This window comes from Ceratotherium simum, chromosome 19 (genome assembly GCF_057802395.1).
Source record: "Ceratotherium simum simum isolate JZ-2026a chromosome 19, ASM5780239v1, whole genome shotgun sequence".
Taxonomy (NCBI): domain Eukaryota; kingdom Metazoa; phylum Chordata; class Mammalia; order Perissodactyla; family Rhinocerotidae; genus Ceratotherium; species Ceratotherium simum.
In genome coordinates, this window is record NC_141918.1 from 52,880,683 (window position 1) to 52,895,607 (window position 14,925).

A 14,925-nucleotide genomic window follows, 5' to 3' on the forward strand; every position below is an offset into this window, starting at 1 on the left:
AAGAGAATTTCTCCTTTAACAGGTGGGGTGTAGACTTAGGGAGTTGAAATTACTGGCCAAGGTCGCCAGACTGTTTGTAGCAGAGCCTAGGATCCTGCCATTGCAACTCTTGTCCTTTCCTATGTTGTTAAAATTACATGGTGGATAAGGAAGAGGATTACCTCCTGGCTATTGTAAGGTGTCACTGAATCTGAGCTGTCTGAATTAATATGCAGTCTTTGTTGCCACAGTAATGCTATTTTTCTGATATTTAGGCCCTATCCACACATTCTTTCTACACCAGCAGCTCAAACGATGTCTGCCTATGCAGGCCAGACTCAGTATTCGGGGATGCAGCAGCCAGCCGTCTACACTGCCTACTCACAGACAGGACAGCCCTACAGCCTGCCCACTTACGGTATTTCACGTCTTCTATCTTCTCCTTCTGTGGTTGTAAGCAGGTAACCCTGCTGGCTAGTCGTTGTGTATTCCAATATAAGTTACAACTCAGAAGTAAGATCATTTGACTAATTAAATGGTTTGTGCATGCGTTTTCCAGCAGATTTGGGCGTGATGTTGCCAGGCATCAAGACAGAGAGTGGACTCCCGCAGACTCAGTCCCCGTTACAGAGCGGGTGCCTCAGTTACAGTCCAGGGTTTTCCACCCCGCAGCCCGGCCAGACCCCTTACTCCTACCAGATGCCAGGTAAGTAGCCACAGGAAACGTGTTGTGTGAGCATGAATTCTTTGAATGAGATTCCTTGACTTAAGACTAGGAATATACCATCATGAAGACAGTTTTAAATGTTACCACTGCTCACAGAATTTCATCAAAAAGACAATAACTAGGAAGGAACATGATGAAAAGAGTTGAATATGCATCAAGAAACATGACCCATACCAAATTTAAATACTTACGTGTGAGTTGCGTAAAATTGGCAGGAAACCAGGTCCAAGCAGAGCAGCCTCCAAGCCAGCAGTCACTTGTTTGGCTTCTACTTAAGTGATTTCAAAGATTCATGACAAAAATCAGTATTTTCTTGTTAGTATTCCTTAAGTACATAATGCTGTTTTGATTATATTTAAAATTGAATTAGCACTTTTATTTATCATTGACTAATTGATTAGGATTTTTTGTTCATTCCTAAAATACCTCTCCCGTATTAATACTATATTTTTTCATAGGAATATTTATATAATTTGTACCCCCCCCCAAATCCTCCATATATGATCATTATTTAATTTTTCTTCTTGTTTTTGACTCTGATTAAAAATTATTGATCATTGTGTAGTGGTTGCAGGAAAAATATTAGTGACGTTGTAAAAACATTAAAAGCTTGTTCCTATATGTCATTTTGTCCATATTGTTAGTCATAAATTTGGGACTATATTAACATATTTTAACCAACTAACATTGACACTTTAGTCAATGAGTAAAGTGAGATAATTACTTAGACCTTTTTGGCTGAAATGGCAGGCCTCCTTTTACCTGGAATGTGGGTGCAAACAGCTTTGCATACATGCGACAGCCACAGTGAGCCATACCCCTTCAGTTGGCGGCGTGAAAGAGACCACAGAGACATTTTTATTCGTTCCTCCAAATACTTTCACACTGGGTATTCCAGGCCAGGGCTGTTTGTGTTGATTATATAATCCCCTTCTATTCAAAACACATTGATAAAACAAATCATCAGCTGCCTCATTTTACCTCTTAACAAGTACATTCCATGAGAACATATTTTTTGAAAATAATCTGTGAATTGATAGTTCACTTGGTTTTGCCCTAATTTTAAAAATAAATAAATTTCTGACCTTGTAGTAAAATTCTGGAAGGCCCTCAAACCTTAGATTATTGCAGTATAAACCCCATTGAGTCTGAACCCCTCTTTTTGTTCTAAGGAATGGACAAAAGAATGAAAAGACAGAACTGTGAGCATCAATTTCGAATGGGTTGTGTGTTTATTTCCTAAGCTAACCCTGTCCAAATGTTTTACTCAAGTGATTTTTGTGTGTGCAAATGCAGTTGATATGACCATTTGCAAGTTCCAATAGTCTGGAAGTTCCAGTAGTCTCAGTCTGTATAATATTTTATTCTTTGAGTACTTCTGCACTTCTGAACACTTAGCCCTTGAAAGTTAGCTGCAGTCCCTGGTAAGACCATTCCCACGGGCTCTTGTTTAGCTCGACAGACTTCTCTAGGAAAGACATTACCTGTTGTCGCAAGGACATAGAGCTAAGCACGTTTTCCTTATAAATCTCTCAACTTCAAATGTCACTGCCTTGACAACAAAACTGAAGATATATTTCTGTCATTGAATTCTGCAATGTGAAATACTTTTATTATTTTACAAGAAATGCTTTTAAAATGCAATTTGTTCTTTATCTCTAGGTTCTAGTTTTGCACCATCATCTACTATTTATGCGAATAATTCAGTTTCCAATTCAACGAATTTCAGCGGTTCACAACAGGTATAGTAGATTTTTGTATTTATACTTTTTATATCTATTTCAGATTTTTGAAGAATAGTTTCAGGTTCCCATATAAGTGCATATTCTCCTAGAGTAAGGTTTCTTTATTTAAAATTAAGCTGGCATTTCAGGGTAGTAAAAATTAGCTATCTAGAATTCTTGGGATATGTGTAATTCTGGATATTTCAGGTTTTCTGGTTGCTAAAGATTTGTCTTTTAAACATTTAAACTTTGATTGTTTAATCATTTGGCAGGGAATTACGAAATGTCTTGCATATTTTCCCATTATCTTAAACTGTACTAAATACAATTTTATTTTTCTTGATAAAACAGCTATCATTATGAAATCTAATTTATTGAACTATAATCAATAATTGGATTGTATTGTAGACTCTACAAAAGTTTTAATCCAAAATATCATTTGTTACTAAACAAAATGCCTCTCAGACCACTGTTGGCTTTTCTTTTTTAATTCTATGATTCCTTTTAATGAATGTTTGCTTCCTGCTTCTCTGACAGCTGTAATCTTTTGTTTTTGTCACTGCGCCTGCTTCTAGCCGTCCTTAGTCCTCCTCCTAATTATGTTTTCTTCATATGTTTGTGAGTTTTAAAAACTACCTTGTTAGAATTCTGTGTGGAGCCTGAGTGAAGGTCCCTGAGGGAGGGAACCGGCCTGGAGTGAGATGCGTTTATATATTGACGCTTCAGAATCTTTCCTCCTTATTTCCTAGTTCTCAATCATGTTCTGAGTAGTTGAGATGGAAGGGTAGCTGATTTCCTGCGTAGGCAATACAAATACACTATTTTACTTTAATATAATTGCTGGACTTTTATATATTCTAAAATGTAAGTTACTGCACAAGCGTTTGCTCTTTGGATTTACTGAAGGAGTTATATTAATTACCTTCTTTTTTAAATTTTATTAACATAATGAAAAGGAAGTTTTGATTATTAAGTAATGTGGATTAAACTGTGTAATTTGGCATTAGTTAGAAAAATGGTTTCTTAAAACACTAAACATCAGAGCCAATATGCATATTTTGTATTTAAAATTTTGAGAATTTTTGATAATTCAGGTAGCTTAATTTTACTCATTTATTGATATGGCAAACATTTATTGGGCACTTGTTATCTATTAGAGTTTTGACTAAGCATTGAAGATTCGAAAATAATAAGTCATTGTTCCCTGCTTTCTGGAAGGATGCAGTCCTTCTGAAGAAACAGACATGAAAATAATATGGACAGAGGGTGGGAAGCAATGAATATAATAATAGAAATATACACTAGGTGGAGTGGTGGCCTAATGGGAGACTACTCTGTTCTACTTCGGAAGATTAGAAAAAGATACATAAAAGGGGAGAAAATTTATTGACAAAGATAGATTTATATCATAGAACAGATCCAATACTATCTTAGTATTGAAGTACAGTAGCTCCAATACAAAATGTAACCTGTATTTTGGACCATGGTCTAAATACCAGTTTATTCTTTTAACAAATACTTATTGAGAGCCTATTCTGTATTAGGAACTGGTCTGTATGCTGGGGACATCAAGGTGGGGCAGGGAGTGGATTGGACCTGATTCCTGCCTCCTGGAGCTTACAGCTTACAGAGAGAAGTAGACAGTAAACCATAAACACATAAGTAAATATAGAATTGGAAAGCATGAAGGGAGACAACAGAGTCCTACTAAAAATATTAATAGAAATCCAGTTTTGAGTAGTGGAGATTTCATGGAAGCTTTCTCTATGGAAACAACATTTAAGCCAAGTCTTCCATGAGTTAGGGGAAGAATGAGGACAAGGGTGTTTCAGGCACAGAAAGCAGCATGGAGCAGACCCCTGAGGGCTGAAACACCTGGCGTGTCAGTGAAGTCAGAGAAGGCTGGGGTGTAGTCTATGGGTGAGGGGCAGATGGGGAAACATGATTTGTGGAGATGGGCAGGGGCCTGCTCATGTAGGACCCTGTGGTTTACCATAAGGAATTTCTATTCTATTCCAAGCCCACTGGGAAGCTATTAAGGGCTTTTGAGCAGGAGAACAGCATCATATAATTTATGTTTGAAAAGATTACTTTGGCTTCAAGGACTTTGGAGAAAGGCAAAAATGGAGATGAGGAGACAGATTAGAAAACCGGTCCATTGGCTGCAACAGGAAGTGAGGGTAGCTTGGATGAGGGTGACAACAGTGGAAATGTAGAGTAGGTGCCATCTTTGAGAGATGTTTGAGTACAAAAGACACTGTATTCACCAGAAGCTGGTGGTCTGGCCCTTCCCAGTAAGTAACTTCATCTTCCTCCAAGAGCTTGAAAGGCCTAATGGAGAGCTTCCTCACACGGATGCTGGAGTCCGGCTCTCTGGAGTCTAATTCCAGCTCTGAACATTGCTGTCTGACCTTGGGCAAATCACTTAACCGCTGTGTGCCTTTGTCCCCATCAATGTAAAATCGGGATTATGATAATACCACGTAGAGGGTTGTGAGGATTAAATGAGTAAATCTAGTTAAGGCCTTACTAAATAAGGCTAACACAAAGTAAGCACTGTATAAATGTTTACTCTCATTGTTTTACTCTTAGAAAGATGTATTGCTGGGAACTTTGTCCAAATATTGCTAAGTTTTTTTCTTGGCTCACAGGTGGGTAATGGGGAACATCAGATCCTGAAATTAACAGACAGTTTTCTTCCATACTACTTAATCCTTTCTGATAATACACATATTTGCTTATACACATGTTTGCCGCTACAGAAAATTTCCTTTTATAGAAACCACATCAAATGTGGATCTTTTTCCCTCAGGAACATACATTAGGGGATCTTAATCCTGACCGAAGATTTGTCATCACTGACAAAAATTTGGGCTAAAACATGCTAGATATATTAAACACCAATTATCACAACAAATCCTTATTTATTATCTTAATATATAAAAGGATTTGGAAGGATTATTTAGAACATTTTAAGGTTCTTAAAATTTTTTAATTAAAAGCAGGTCAGGGGGGTTGATCCAGTGCTTTGTGTTTTCTCTGTGACAAATAAGGCAAACTAAATATTTGAAAATCTCACTAAAGACAAAATCAAAGCCTCAGGTGGCACATAGCCTGTGAGAGGCTGGGTAAGAAAATCTCGTATTCATCTTCTTTTATTTCCTCTTTATTTCCCACATATTTATCAAGGGTAGCCTAGACGGGGAACAGAAATCTCAGTAATGCAGACCAAGGTCTGCGTGGAAGCTAGGAGGGACAGCCACACCTCCTCCTTGTGAGTGACGTTAGAAGATGTATGAGAACTGATGCTGTAAATATGAACTGATTCCCTCTTCTTCTCTTCAAGTGCGGAAGACCTGATGATGTATATCTTTGGATAAGTAATTATGGGGGCAGAGTGAAGCATATGCAATCTTTAGGCAGATTAAAACTTGTGTACTAGACCTGGTTTACAAAACCTGCAGGGTGGTTCATTACTACGTGCATATAGAAGATGCCTACAAAATAGCCTCTGCTTATTAGGATCACCTCAAGGCTATGGAGTCCGCCACGAATGGAGCCAAATGGTAATCTTTCAGTCACCATAGTGGTTGCTTTCGTTTGGAGCATACTAGAGGGTAATTTCTCTTTCAAACACCCAGACATCTCAATTATTGTTTCAGGATTATCCATCCTACACAGCCTTTGGCCAAAACCAGTATGCACAGTATTACTCAGCATCAACCTATGGAGCGTATATGACATCAAATAACACAGCTGACGGCACCTCATCCTCGACCTCAACCTATCAGTTGCAGGAATCTCTCCCAGGACTGACTAGCCAACCAGGTACAGATCTTCATCCAGGTGAAATACTTTTACACGTTTTGCTGTGTCTAATAATATGGAGAAAATGGACATTTCAGAAACAAGGCTAAAAGCTCCCAGATAATTATGCTGATGTTTAATCTGTGTTCACATCACTACATGAAATGAGGCTCTTCTGGCATTTCAGAAAACCCTTCTTTTAGATGTGGGACAGTGTAGAGATTTTAATCTCAAAATGGCAATGTACGTATATATGGATATAAAAAGATGGATGGACTTTTTGCCTGACTAATTCTTTATTTTGTGAAGATCTTGACAACATAGAAAAGTTGTAATATTATCTTCTTTGGGTATAATTGACACTATTTTCTTTATCCTTGAGAGACTGTACAGCTCCTTGACTTTTGTGAGTCATCGGTAGCTCTGGCCAGTGAACATTTCCTACATTGCTAAAATGTGTAGGATCATTGGTAGGGAGTTCAGTATCATTGTCTGATCAGCACATATTTAAAATCCATTGTATTCTTCATTGTCTGAAGCTTATCTGTATTCTTATTGGAATTGTATTTACTGATACATATTTAACACAGCTCAAGTATTTAAAGTTAAAAGCAGGTGTAATAGAGATTTGTTGTTATCCCAATCAAAATTCCAGCAAGACTTTTTGGAGAACTTATCATGATGACTCTAAAATTACTAGGAAAGGCAAAGGAAGTAGAATAGCCAGAATAATTTTGAAAAATAAGAACAAAGTTTGAGGACTCACCTTGCCTGATTTCAAGACTTATCTTAAGTACAGTATTCACAAATGTGTGGTATTGGCAAAAGGATAGATACATAGATAAATGAAATAGAATAGAGAGTCCAGAAATAGACCCATAGACATACTCTGGAAAATGGATTTTTGACAAAAGTACAAAGGCAATTGGAGAATAAACAGTTTTTTGTTTTTTTTTTTCAAAAAATGGTACTGGAACAATTGAACATCCATATGCAAAAAACAAAAACAGAATCTTGACTTGTAATTCATACCATATACAGTACATGTAAAAACTAAAACTAAAACTTCTAGAAGAAAACATAGAGGAAATTTTTGTGGCCTTGGGTTACACAAAGATTTTGTAAATATGACAGTAAAAACACAATCCCAAAAAGAAAAGATAAATTAGACTTCATAAAATTAAAAACTTCTGCTCTTTGAAGGACATTGTTACCAGAATAAAAAGATAAGCCACACATTGGGAGAAAATACTTGCAAAACACATATCTGATAAAGAACTTGTATCCAAAATATGTAAAGAACTATCAAAACTCAATAAGAAAAGTGAAGTTAAGAATTTTTGTCAATACCATTAGTGTGTTCAAGCATATTTTTCTGACTTCACTTGTTTGCCAGACCCCCACTCACCTCTGCTTCTTTTTTGTCCAACTTTGGAAGGGCAAGAAGATAGGGAAACATGGTCACAATGCTGTTAATTCTTTCTAACTGGGCCAGTGCTTCCAAGAAGATTTAAGACCATTAAACAATTATTTACTGAGTGCCCATTAGGTTCCAGGCACTGCTGATGTTTCAGTTGTGAATGAGCTCTCTACATACCTTTAGCTTCCGTTTAACAAGTAAGACAAAGATCAAGCAGATAATTACAATGGTATGAGTGTTGAGAAAGGGAAAATGCTGGATGACATAGGGAATATTAACAAGAAAACTAATTTGAACATGAAGTGACAGTGAAGCTGATATTTTAAGCAGGAGCTAAGATATGCTTATATCATGAATTGATGAAATGGTAGCATCCTTTCTTTTTGGCTCCCTGTTTAGAATATTGTCTCTAATCTAACTATGGACCCAAGAAAAAAGTCAGTAGGTGTACTAGACCTTGCCTTTGGTGCCCCTACGTTTCAGTTTCTTTCCCCTTATCTTCCTTTTAGATCCCCCTTCTCGTGAACACACAGACCCTTTGAATTTCTGGTCCTCGTCCCCTTAAGGCTCCTGTTTAGGCTTTCCACCTAGCCTTCACCTCTCTGAGCAGCTGTATCCTGTGCAGGGCCAGGACGAAGGGAAGGCGAGTGAAGTGCGAGGGGGCAGAATTTGAGGAGGGCTTCACTCTCAGCCCCCCGACATTTAGCTCCCTAGGGACCTCACTCGCCTTAACCTTGTTCCAGCGTAAATCCCATGTTCCACATCTGTTTGTCTTAACCTCGTTCCAGCGTAAATCCCGTGTTCCACATCTGTTTGCCTTAACCTCGTTCCAGCGTAAATCCCGTGTTCCACATCTGTTTGCCTTAACCTCGTTCCAGCGTAAATCCCGTGTTCCACATCTGTCCTGATCCTCTTTGAGTCAATTCTTGCATTTCATTAAGAAGCTTAGCTTAACTTAAAGAATGAGTGGTTTCAGAACCCTTGCTTACCAAGCAGTGGAGACGCTTTAGGTAAGGAGATATTTGACATACTCTTCTCACACTGTGGACGGTTTTCCTCAGTGGTGAATGCATGGGAAAATAAGGTAGGATGACTGTGTTCCGAAACAAAACCACAGAGTATTGATCATCAGGATATTGGAGACGGAATGATAGGCAGGACCAGCAGCAGAGTGTTTCTGAATTTACTAGACTAGAACTACCATGGATAAAAACCTTTTGGTTTTCAAATATGGTAGATTCTGGGTAAACCTTGACTAAAATGTTGATTTTGCTCTAATTTCAATATGATCACAAGAGTTTCTCTGCAGGAAAGACACAGATGGATACTTTTCATTAGCTTAAAGAACAATCGGTATTCAGAATAGCTGTTCTATTTATATTAAAAATACTAAATGCAGGCATGTGGATATTCTGAGTCTGTGACTTTGAATGTGACACATCCATATGTAACATTCTCATATTCACTATCAGAATGCTGCAATTTCTTCAGCCTTCCATTGGTCGCTAATGCCAACAATATGGTTTGACATAATTTTCAGATCTTATCGACTTTCTGTTGAATTTAGAGAAGTTATTTCTACTTATAACTATATTATTCTGTCAACCAAAATCGTAATAATACACGTCTGGATTGTTAAGGAATTTTGTGACCTCAGACCTTCAGTCAAGGTAATTTTAAGTTTGATTTTGCCTCTTCAGAGTTGGCATGCATCCATAAAGTAAAGTTTATAACTATGAGATTTTTCTTTATTATTGATGAAATCAGAGATATTTAGTTCAAGGGTATGAAAAGTATTTCCCATTGACCAGTTCTTCATTTTGGACTTAACGCAGAGACCTAACAATTAAATCCACAATTTTTCATAAATCGTTCACTGTTGACTTCTCCCATTTTTAAAATAGAAATATACTTATCTTCTATAAGAGACAGCTGGTTGTTCTGATTTAGAGATAAACCTGATGAAAGAAAGTTGGATCTAAATATCCAAAACTTAGAAGGTACAGTTATTCATTACTGTACTGATTAAAGGGTAATTGTTCAGTCATGTATAGTGTTGGCACAAGAAAAAGCCTAGGGCAGTTGGTAATGAGTGATGTGATGTGGAGATTGCAAATAGCATTCAGTTATTTACTTTACGTTATTAGGTAGTTTGACAACGTATTTAAAGAAACATTATCATGCTGACTAAGAATAGATGTTTTAGATCATTATAAAGATCTCTCTTTGCTTTTAACATGAAGATTATCTTAGGTTTTTTATATTTTTGATTTGCATTCAGAAAGCTTGACAACTGATTAGCACATTAAGATTACAGATATTTTTATAGCTCCTCCTTTTTAAATATTTTAAACAGCTTTAAAATTAAGTGTACATGATCAGTAGTTTGTAACAATATTATCCTTTACTCTGAGACCTTGGCAAACATTACAATACATGAGCTATTAAACTTTACAAGTGCCTCAGAACCGTAAAGGATATATATAGTAACATCACTTCACTCTTTGAAAAGAAGCCAGTTTCTTACGGAGAACTCGGTGGACTTTCTATAGCTTCATGGCGTTTCACATAAGGGCAGGAAGGAAAGCAAAGTGCTAATTCATTTAATTGAAGCTAACCAGAGGATTTAGATAGAAAGGACTGACCACATTTTACTTCTCTGCCAATTTGCATTTTCCCTACCTGCAGCATTAATGTGCCCTCGTGCAATCACCTGAGGGAAATTTGGCAGAGGCACTGGAATTAACAGCTTTCTCCTTTTAAAAATAAAAAGGTGTCAACAAATGTTTAATGACCGGTTGAGCTCAAGTTTCTGGTTTCACCCTTTATCAGAAGAAAGGATAGCACCTTCAGAAGAGATGGAGGTCAGTCCAGGTCTACCTGGGCGGTTGCTGAAGGAGCCTAAGTACAGCACATGCCCTCTGCAGGACCTGCTGTTTCCCTGTAAAGTACTTTCCGTAAATTCCTTGGCCCTCACTTTCACAGAAATTGTATAAAGTCTATATAACTCTTTTGATCAGTAGAAACACATGTAGGTTTGACCTCTGTTGCTCTTGAGGGAGAAAGTACACCTAGTGGTTAAGGCAAGAGTTCTGGAATCATACCAGCATTCCACATACAAGCTATTTCAAGTTAATTAAGTCCCACATATCTCCAGTTTTCCCATTATTAAAAGAGGATAATGAAGGACCAAATTCACTGGGTCAAAGTGAGGTTTAAGTCAGATAGATATATATGTAAAGGATTTTTCACAATAAAGAGCTCTATCAAATCAATAAGAAAAAGAGAACCCAATTTTTAACATGGGCAACAGATTTAAACAGTTACTTCATAAAAATAAGATACCAAATTTGCAAGAAACATACAAAAAGCATACATAAGATGTCTTCTTTTTAAGAGTATCAGAATATGTGCTTGGCTGTATTCACTGCTCATCATGTCTGTGAGATGTATCCATATTGTAGCCTGGAGCAGTTGTATGTTTTTCTACATCATTACTCATCAAGATAATGATAATTAAAACTACAACGAGATACCACCATACCCCCACAATGGCTAATATAAAAAAGACTAGCAATACCAAGTATTGGCAAGGATGAGTAGCAACCAACTCATTGTTAGTAGGAGAATTAATACAACCACTTTGGAAAAAGGTGGTCGGTGTGTACTAAAGGTGAACATATGCCTTTTCTCTGACCCAGCAGTCCCACTGCTAGGTATGTATAACCCAGAGGAGTGGGAGCTTATGTCCACGAAGACACGAACAAGACTGTTTATAGCAGCTTTGTTCATAATTGCCTAAAACTATGAATAACTGGAATGTTCATCAATAGAATGGATAAATAAAGCATAGCCTACATATGTAATGGAGTTCTAGCCACATTAAGGAAAAACATACAATTGCTGCAGGCTACAATATGGATACATCTCACAGACATGATGAGAGTGAATAGAGCCAAGCACATATTTTGATAAACTCTTACAAAGAAGACAGTGCATGACATATGCAAAGGGTTTAATACATGTGGAGCTGCTCTTCCTAGTTTGTTAAAAGCCTGTACCTTTACTATCAAAACACTCCTGTCCATATTTTGTCCAAATTCTTAGAGCCCTTTTAAGATCTTTCAGTAACTTGGAAAGAATCAAGAGCTACTTTTACTGAAACCCGGAAACTTGCTGTGACCTGTCTCTTCCCTTCCTCTTCTCGCTCTCTTACTGTGAGAGCTGCTGGCTCCCAGTTCGTTTGAATAGCTGAGTTGTTCCTGCCAAACTCCTTCTTTATGGATCCAGTCAACAATCAGCCGCCCACAACTGATCACAATGACTTGGGGATTTTGCAAGTTTTTGTTCTTTCAGCTCTTGCACTGATGCAGGAACAAAGCTGCCTTTCACGATAGTTGGTACCTGAAAATTGATCTGTAGTGAATAGAAGGACAGGTTTTACGGAATGTCATCCAAAAAAATTTTATGAGCTTACTTAATAATTTGAAGCAGTATTTTATTTGAAGGAGAATATTTGATTTGCAGGATATAGTAACCTTAGGAAAATTCTATTAACATAACTAAAAATAGAAAAATTTTTGTGTGATTTTTTTTTTTAAGTTGGGGTGTGTTTAAATACTTAAAGCCTCGTTTAATGCCTATACAAGTAAGCTGAAACATGATTTACCATAAGACAGGGCTATATTCAACCTTATAACTAAAGAACTTTTATTATGCTGTCTGCTCTCACACAGTCAATAGCAGAGACCAATGCGATGACCTGGGCTAGCAATGTTGTAAAAGTAAATAATATTTGGAGTACAGAAATATTTTTTTTGATGCTGTTCTGACATACACAATGTTTACCAAAGAAAATGTTATAACCATTAGAAATGATTAGGGGTTAGCTATGTCAAAATTACTGTTTATTTAGAACATCTCAGAAAAAATATTACTTAAGTTTTGTCTATCTAGTTTGTTCAGATTTGTTTATTTAGGTTAATAACTGCTTGGCTGTCCTCATAATTATTTTACGGTAAAGCGTGATAGTCATAACATCTATATGTTTAAAAATTGTATAACACATTTAATGTAGTTTGCCATTTGACTCTCCTAGAAATTTTTACTTTATGCATATGATTTAAATCCAATTAAGTATAAATCAGATTTATCTCAGTAATTCAAAAAGGTAGCTGCAATTACTCATGCTTTAATATATAAAGAAACTGAGATTCAGAGAGGTTTAGTAAAAGGCTTGAAATCATGTGGTAAGACTGATTCTTGTTACTTGGGAGGTTTTACTGCATCTCACTGTGCCTTGGTTTATCTTAATGCCTCTTCCCACAGATTTGCCACTGCTCAGAATCCCTACCTCCTAAGACGCTCCATCACTAGCCTTAGACATGTCAGACTGTCAGGAATCTGTGGGGTATGCGGAAGTCAGTTAGATCCAAAGTCTGCAACTTAGGATGTGGCCTGGTTGGAGGTCTGGATTTATGTGTGGATGATCAAGTAGAGGGTGATTAACCTATGAGAGGGTCAGATTGCCCAGTCAGCGTAGAGTGAGAAGGACAATGATCAATGGATGGAATGCTTAAATATCAGCATATGAGGAATAGGAGGAGGAAAAGGAGTCCGTGTCTCCTAGACAGAGAAGGACTGGTAAGAGAGATTCTAGAACTAGGAGAATTCGGAGTATCAGCTGCCAAATAGTGGTTCTGAGAAGCTGGTGTTTAAGAGGATCAGACATAGCACAGAGATCCGGGAAGCTAGGGACTGAGTCCGTCTCTTGCGTTTGTCAATTAGGTGGTTACTGGGGACTCGGAGAACGAGTGGTTTTATTAGAGTTTTGGTGAACTGAAGCTAGATTATGACAAATCAGATGTCAGGAAGTGGAGGGAAATGTGCTGTCCAGTACCATGGCCACTGGCCACAGTGGCGGTTAAGCACTTGTGATGTGTGGCTGGTGAAGATTGAGACCTGCTCTAAGTTTAAATGCACGCAGGATTTCAAAGACAGTGTGCAAAAGAGATTGTGTAAAACATGCCATTGATTATTTTTTATAATGATTACATGTGGAAATGATAATATTTTGGATATATTGGGTCAATTAACATATATGAATAAAATTAATTTTACATGTTTCTTTTTACATTTTCTAATGCAGCTTCTAGAAAATTTTAAATTATATATGTGGTCACATTTGTGGCTCACATTATATTTCTATTGGACAGCATTGGTATGGACTATTCTCTTAAGAAGTTTCACTTAAAAAGAGAAAATAGCAAGCAGATGGCTTGTAGATGGAATTGCAAGGTCAAAGGGAAGGGCTTTTAAACTTGTCTGTGGCCCCCAGAAGAGGGAGAGATTGAAGGGAAGACAAGAGAGAGTTCAACTAATGGAGCATGATTCCCTAAGAGGGGAGGCAGGGAGTCAAGCTTGCAGGTGGAGGGATGAGATTTTCCACAGGAAGACACCTCATCCTCTGAACTCTGACGTGAGAAGGCGAGAACAGATCTAAATTTAGATGAATGTATAGATGAGGGTAGAGACAGGAAGTTCACAGCATATGGAGTATAAAAGGTTTAATAGATCACATGGATTGAAACTAGGATGGATTTGTGTGACCTACAAAATTTTTGACTGAATTAGGATTTTGTGTATTTGGGATTATAAATCTTTTTGTCGTAAGGAGCTTTCTGTTGTGTAAGGATGTGTTAAGATAGTTAATAATGAAGACTCATACCTGGTCTACAAATGAAGTGCTGTTCTTGATACAAGTTATGTTATTTATAGGAGAGTTTGACACCGTGCAGAGCCCCTCCACGCCCATCAAAGATCTTGACGAGAGAACATGTAGGAGTTCTGGGTCAAAGTCCCGAGGACGAGGCCGGAAAAATAATCCCTCCCCACCTCCCGACAGTGACCTGGAGGTATGCTGACTTGTCCTTAACGAGTGTAATAGGATGTTTTATTTCGTTGAATGATATAATCTATACCTTACAATTCTATAAAGTTTCAAGCTTAAAGAAAAAAAATATATCGAGAATTGAGTGGACCTACTTTGTACAGGCAATTCACAGCTCCGAAGTTTGAGATTTCATCCATTATAATGGCAAAATTAAAAACAAAAACAACTTAAAAATGATAATGCTTTACACATTCTAGGCCTGAGATAATTGCATCTTTTAGTCCAAATTGGCACAAACAGAAATTTTAAAAATAAAACCATTGTTTGTGGGATAGTTTTCTCAGAAACACTCTATTTGGTAGTGACCAAGATAATA

The 14,925-nt window shown here is 37.2% G+C and overlaps 1 protein-coding gene across 1 annotated transcript in view; it reads left to right on the forward strand.

The window, feature by feature from the left end:
- The first annotated feature begins 254 nt into the window (after positions 1 to 254).
- The window catches only part of EYA4 (EYA transcriptional coactivator and phosphatase 4), a 49,244-nt gene continuing 34,573 nt past the window's right edge, over positions 255 to 14,925 (forward strand). Inside the window, exons 1-5 of the mRNA XM_087443759.1 lie at positions 255 to 397; positions 563 to 685; positions 2,369 to 2,448; positions 6,093 to 6,276; positions 14,438 to 14,571. Of these exons, the coding sequence (XP_087299885.1) occupies positions 295 to 397; positions 563 to 685; positions 2,369 to 2,448; positions 6,093 to 6,276; positions 14,438 to 14,571 (624 nt within the window). The 5' untranslated portion in view covers positions 255 to 294. The remainder of the gene's footprint in view (positions 398 to 562; positions 686 to 2,368; positions 2,449 to 6,092; positions 6,277 to 14,437; positions 14,572 to 14,925) is intronic.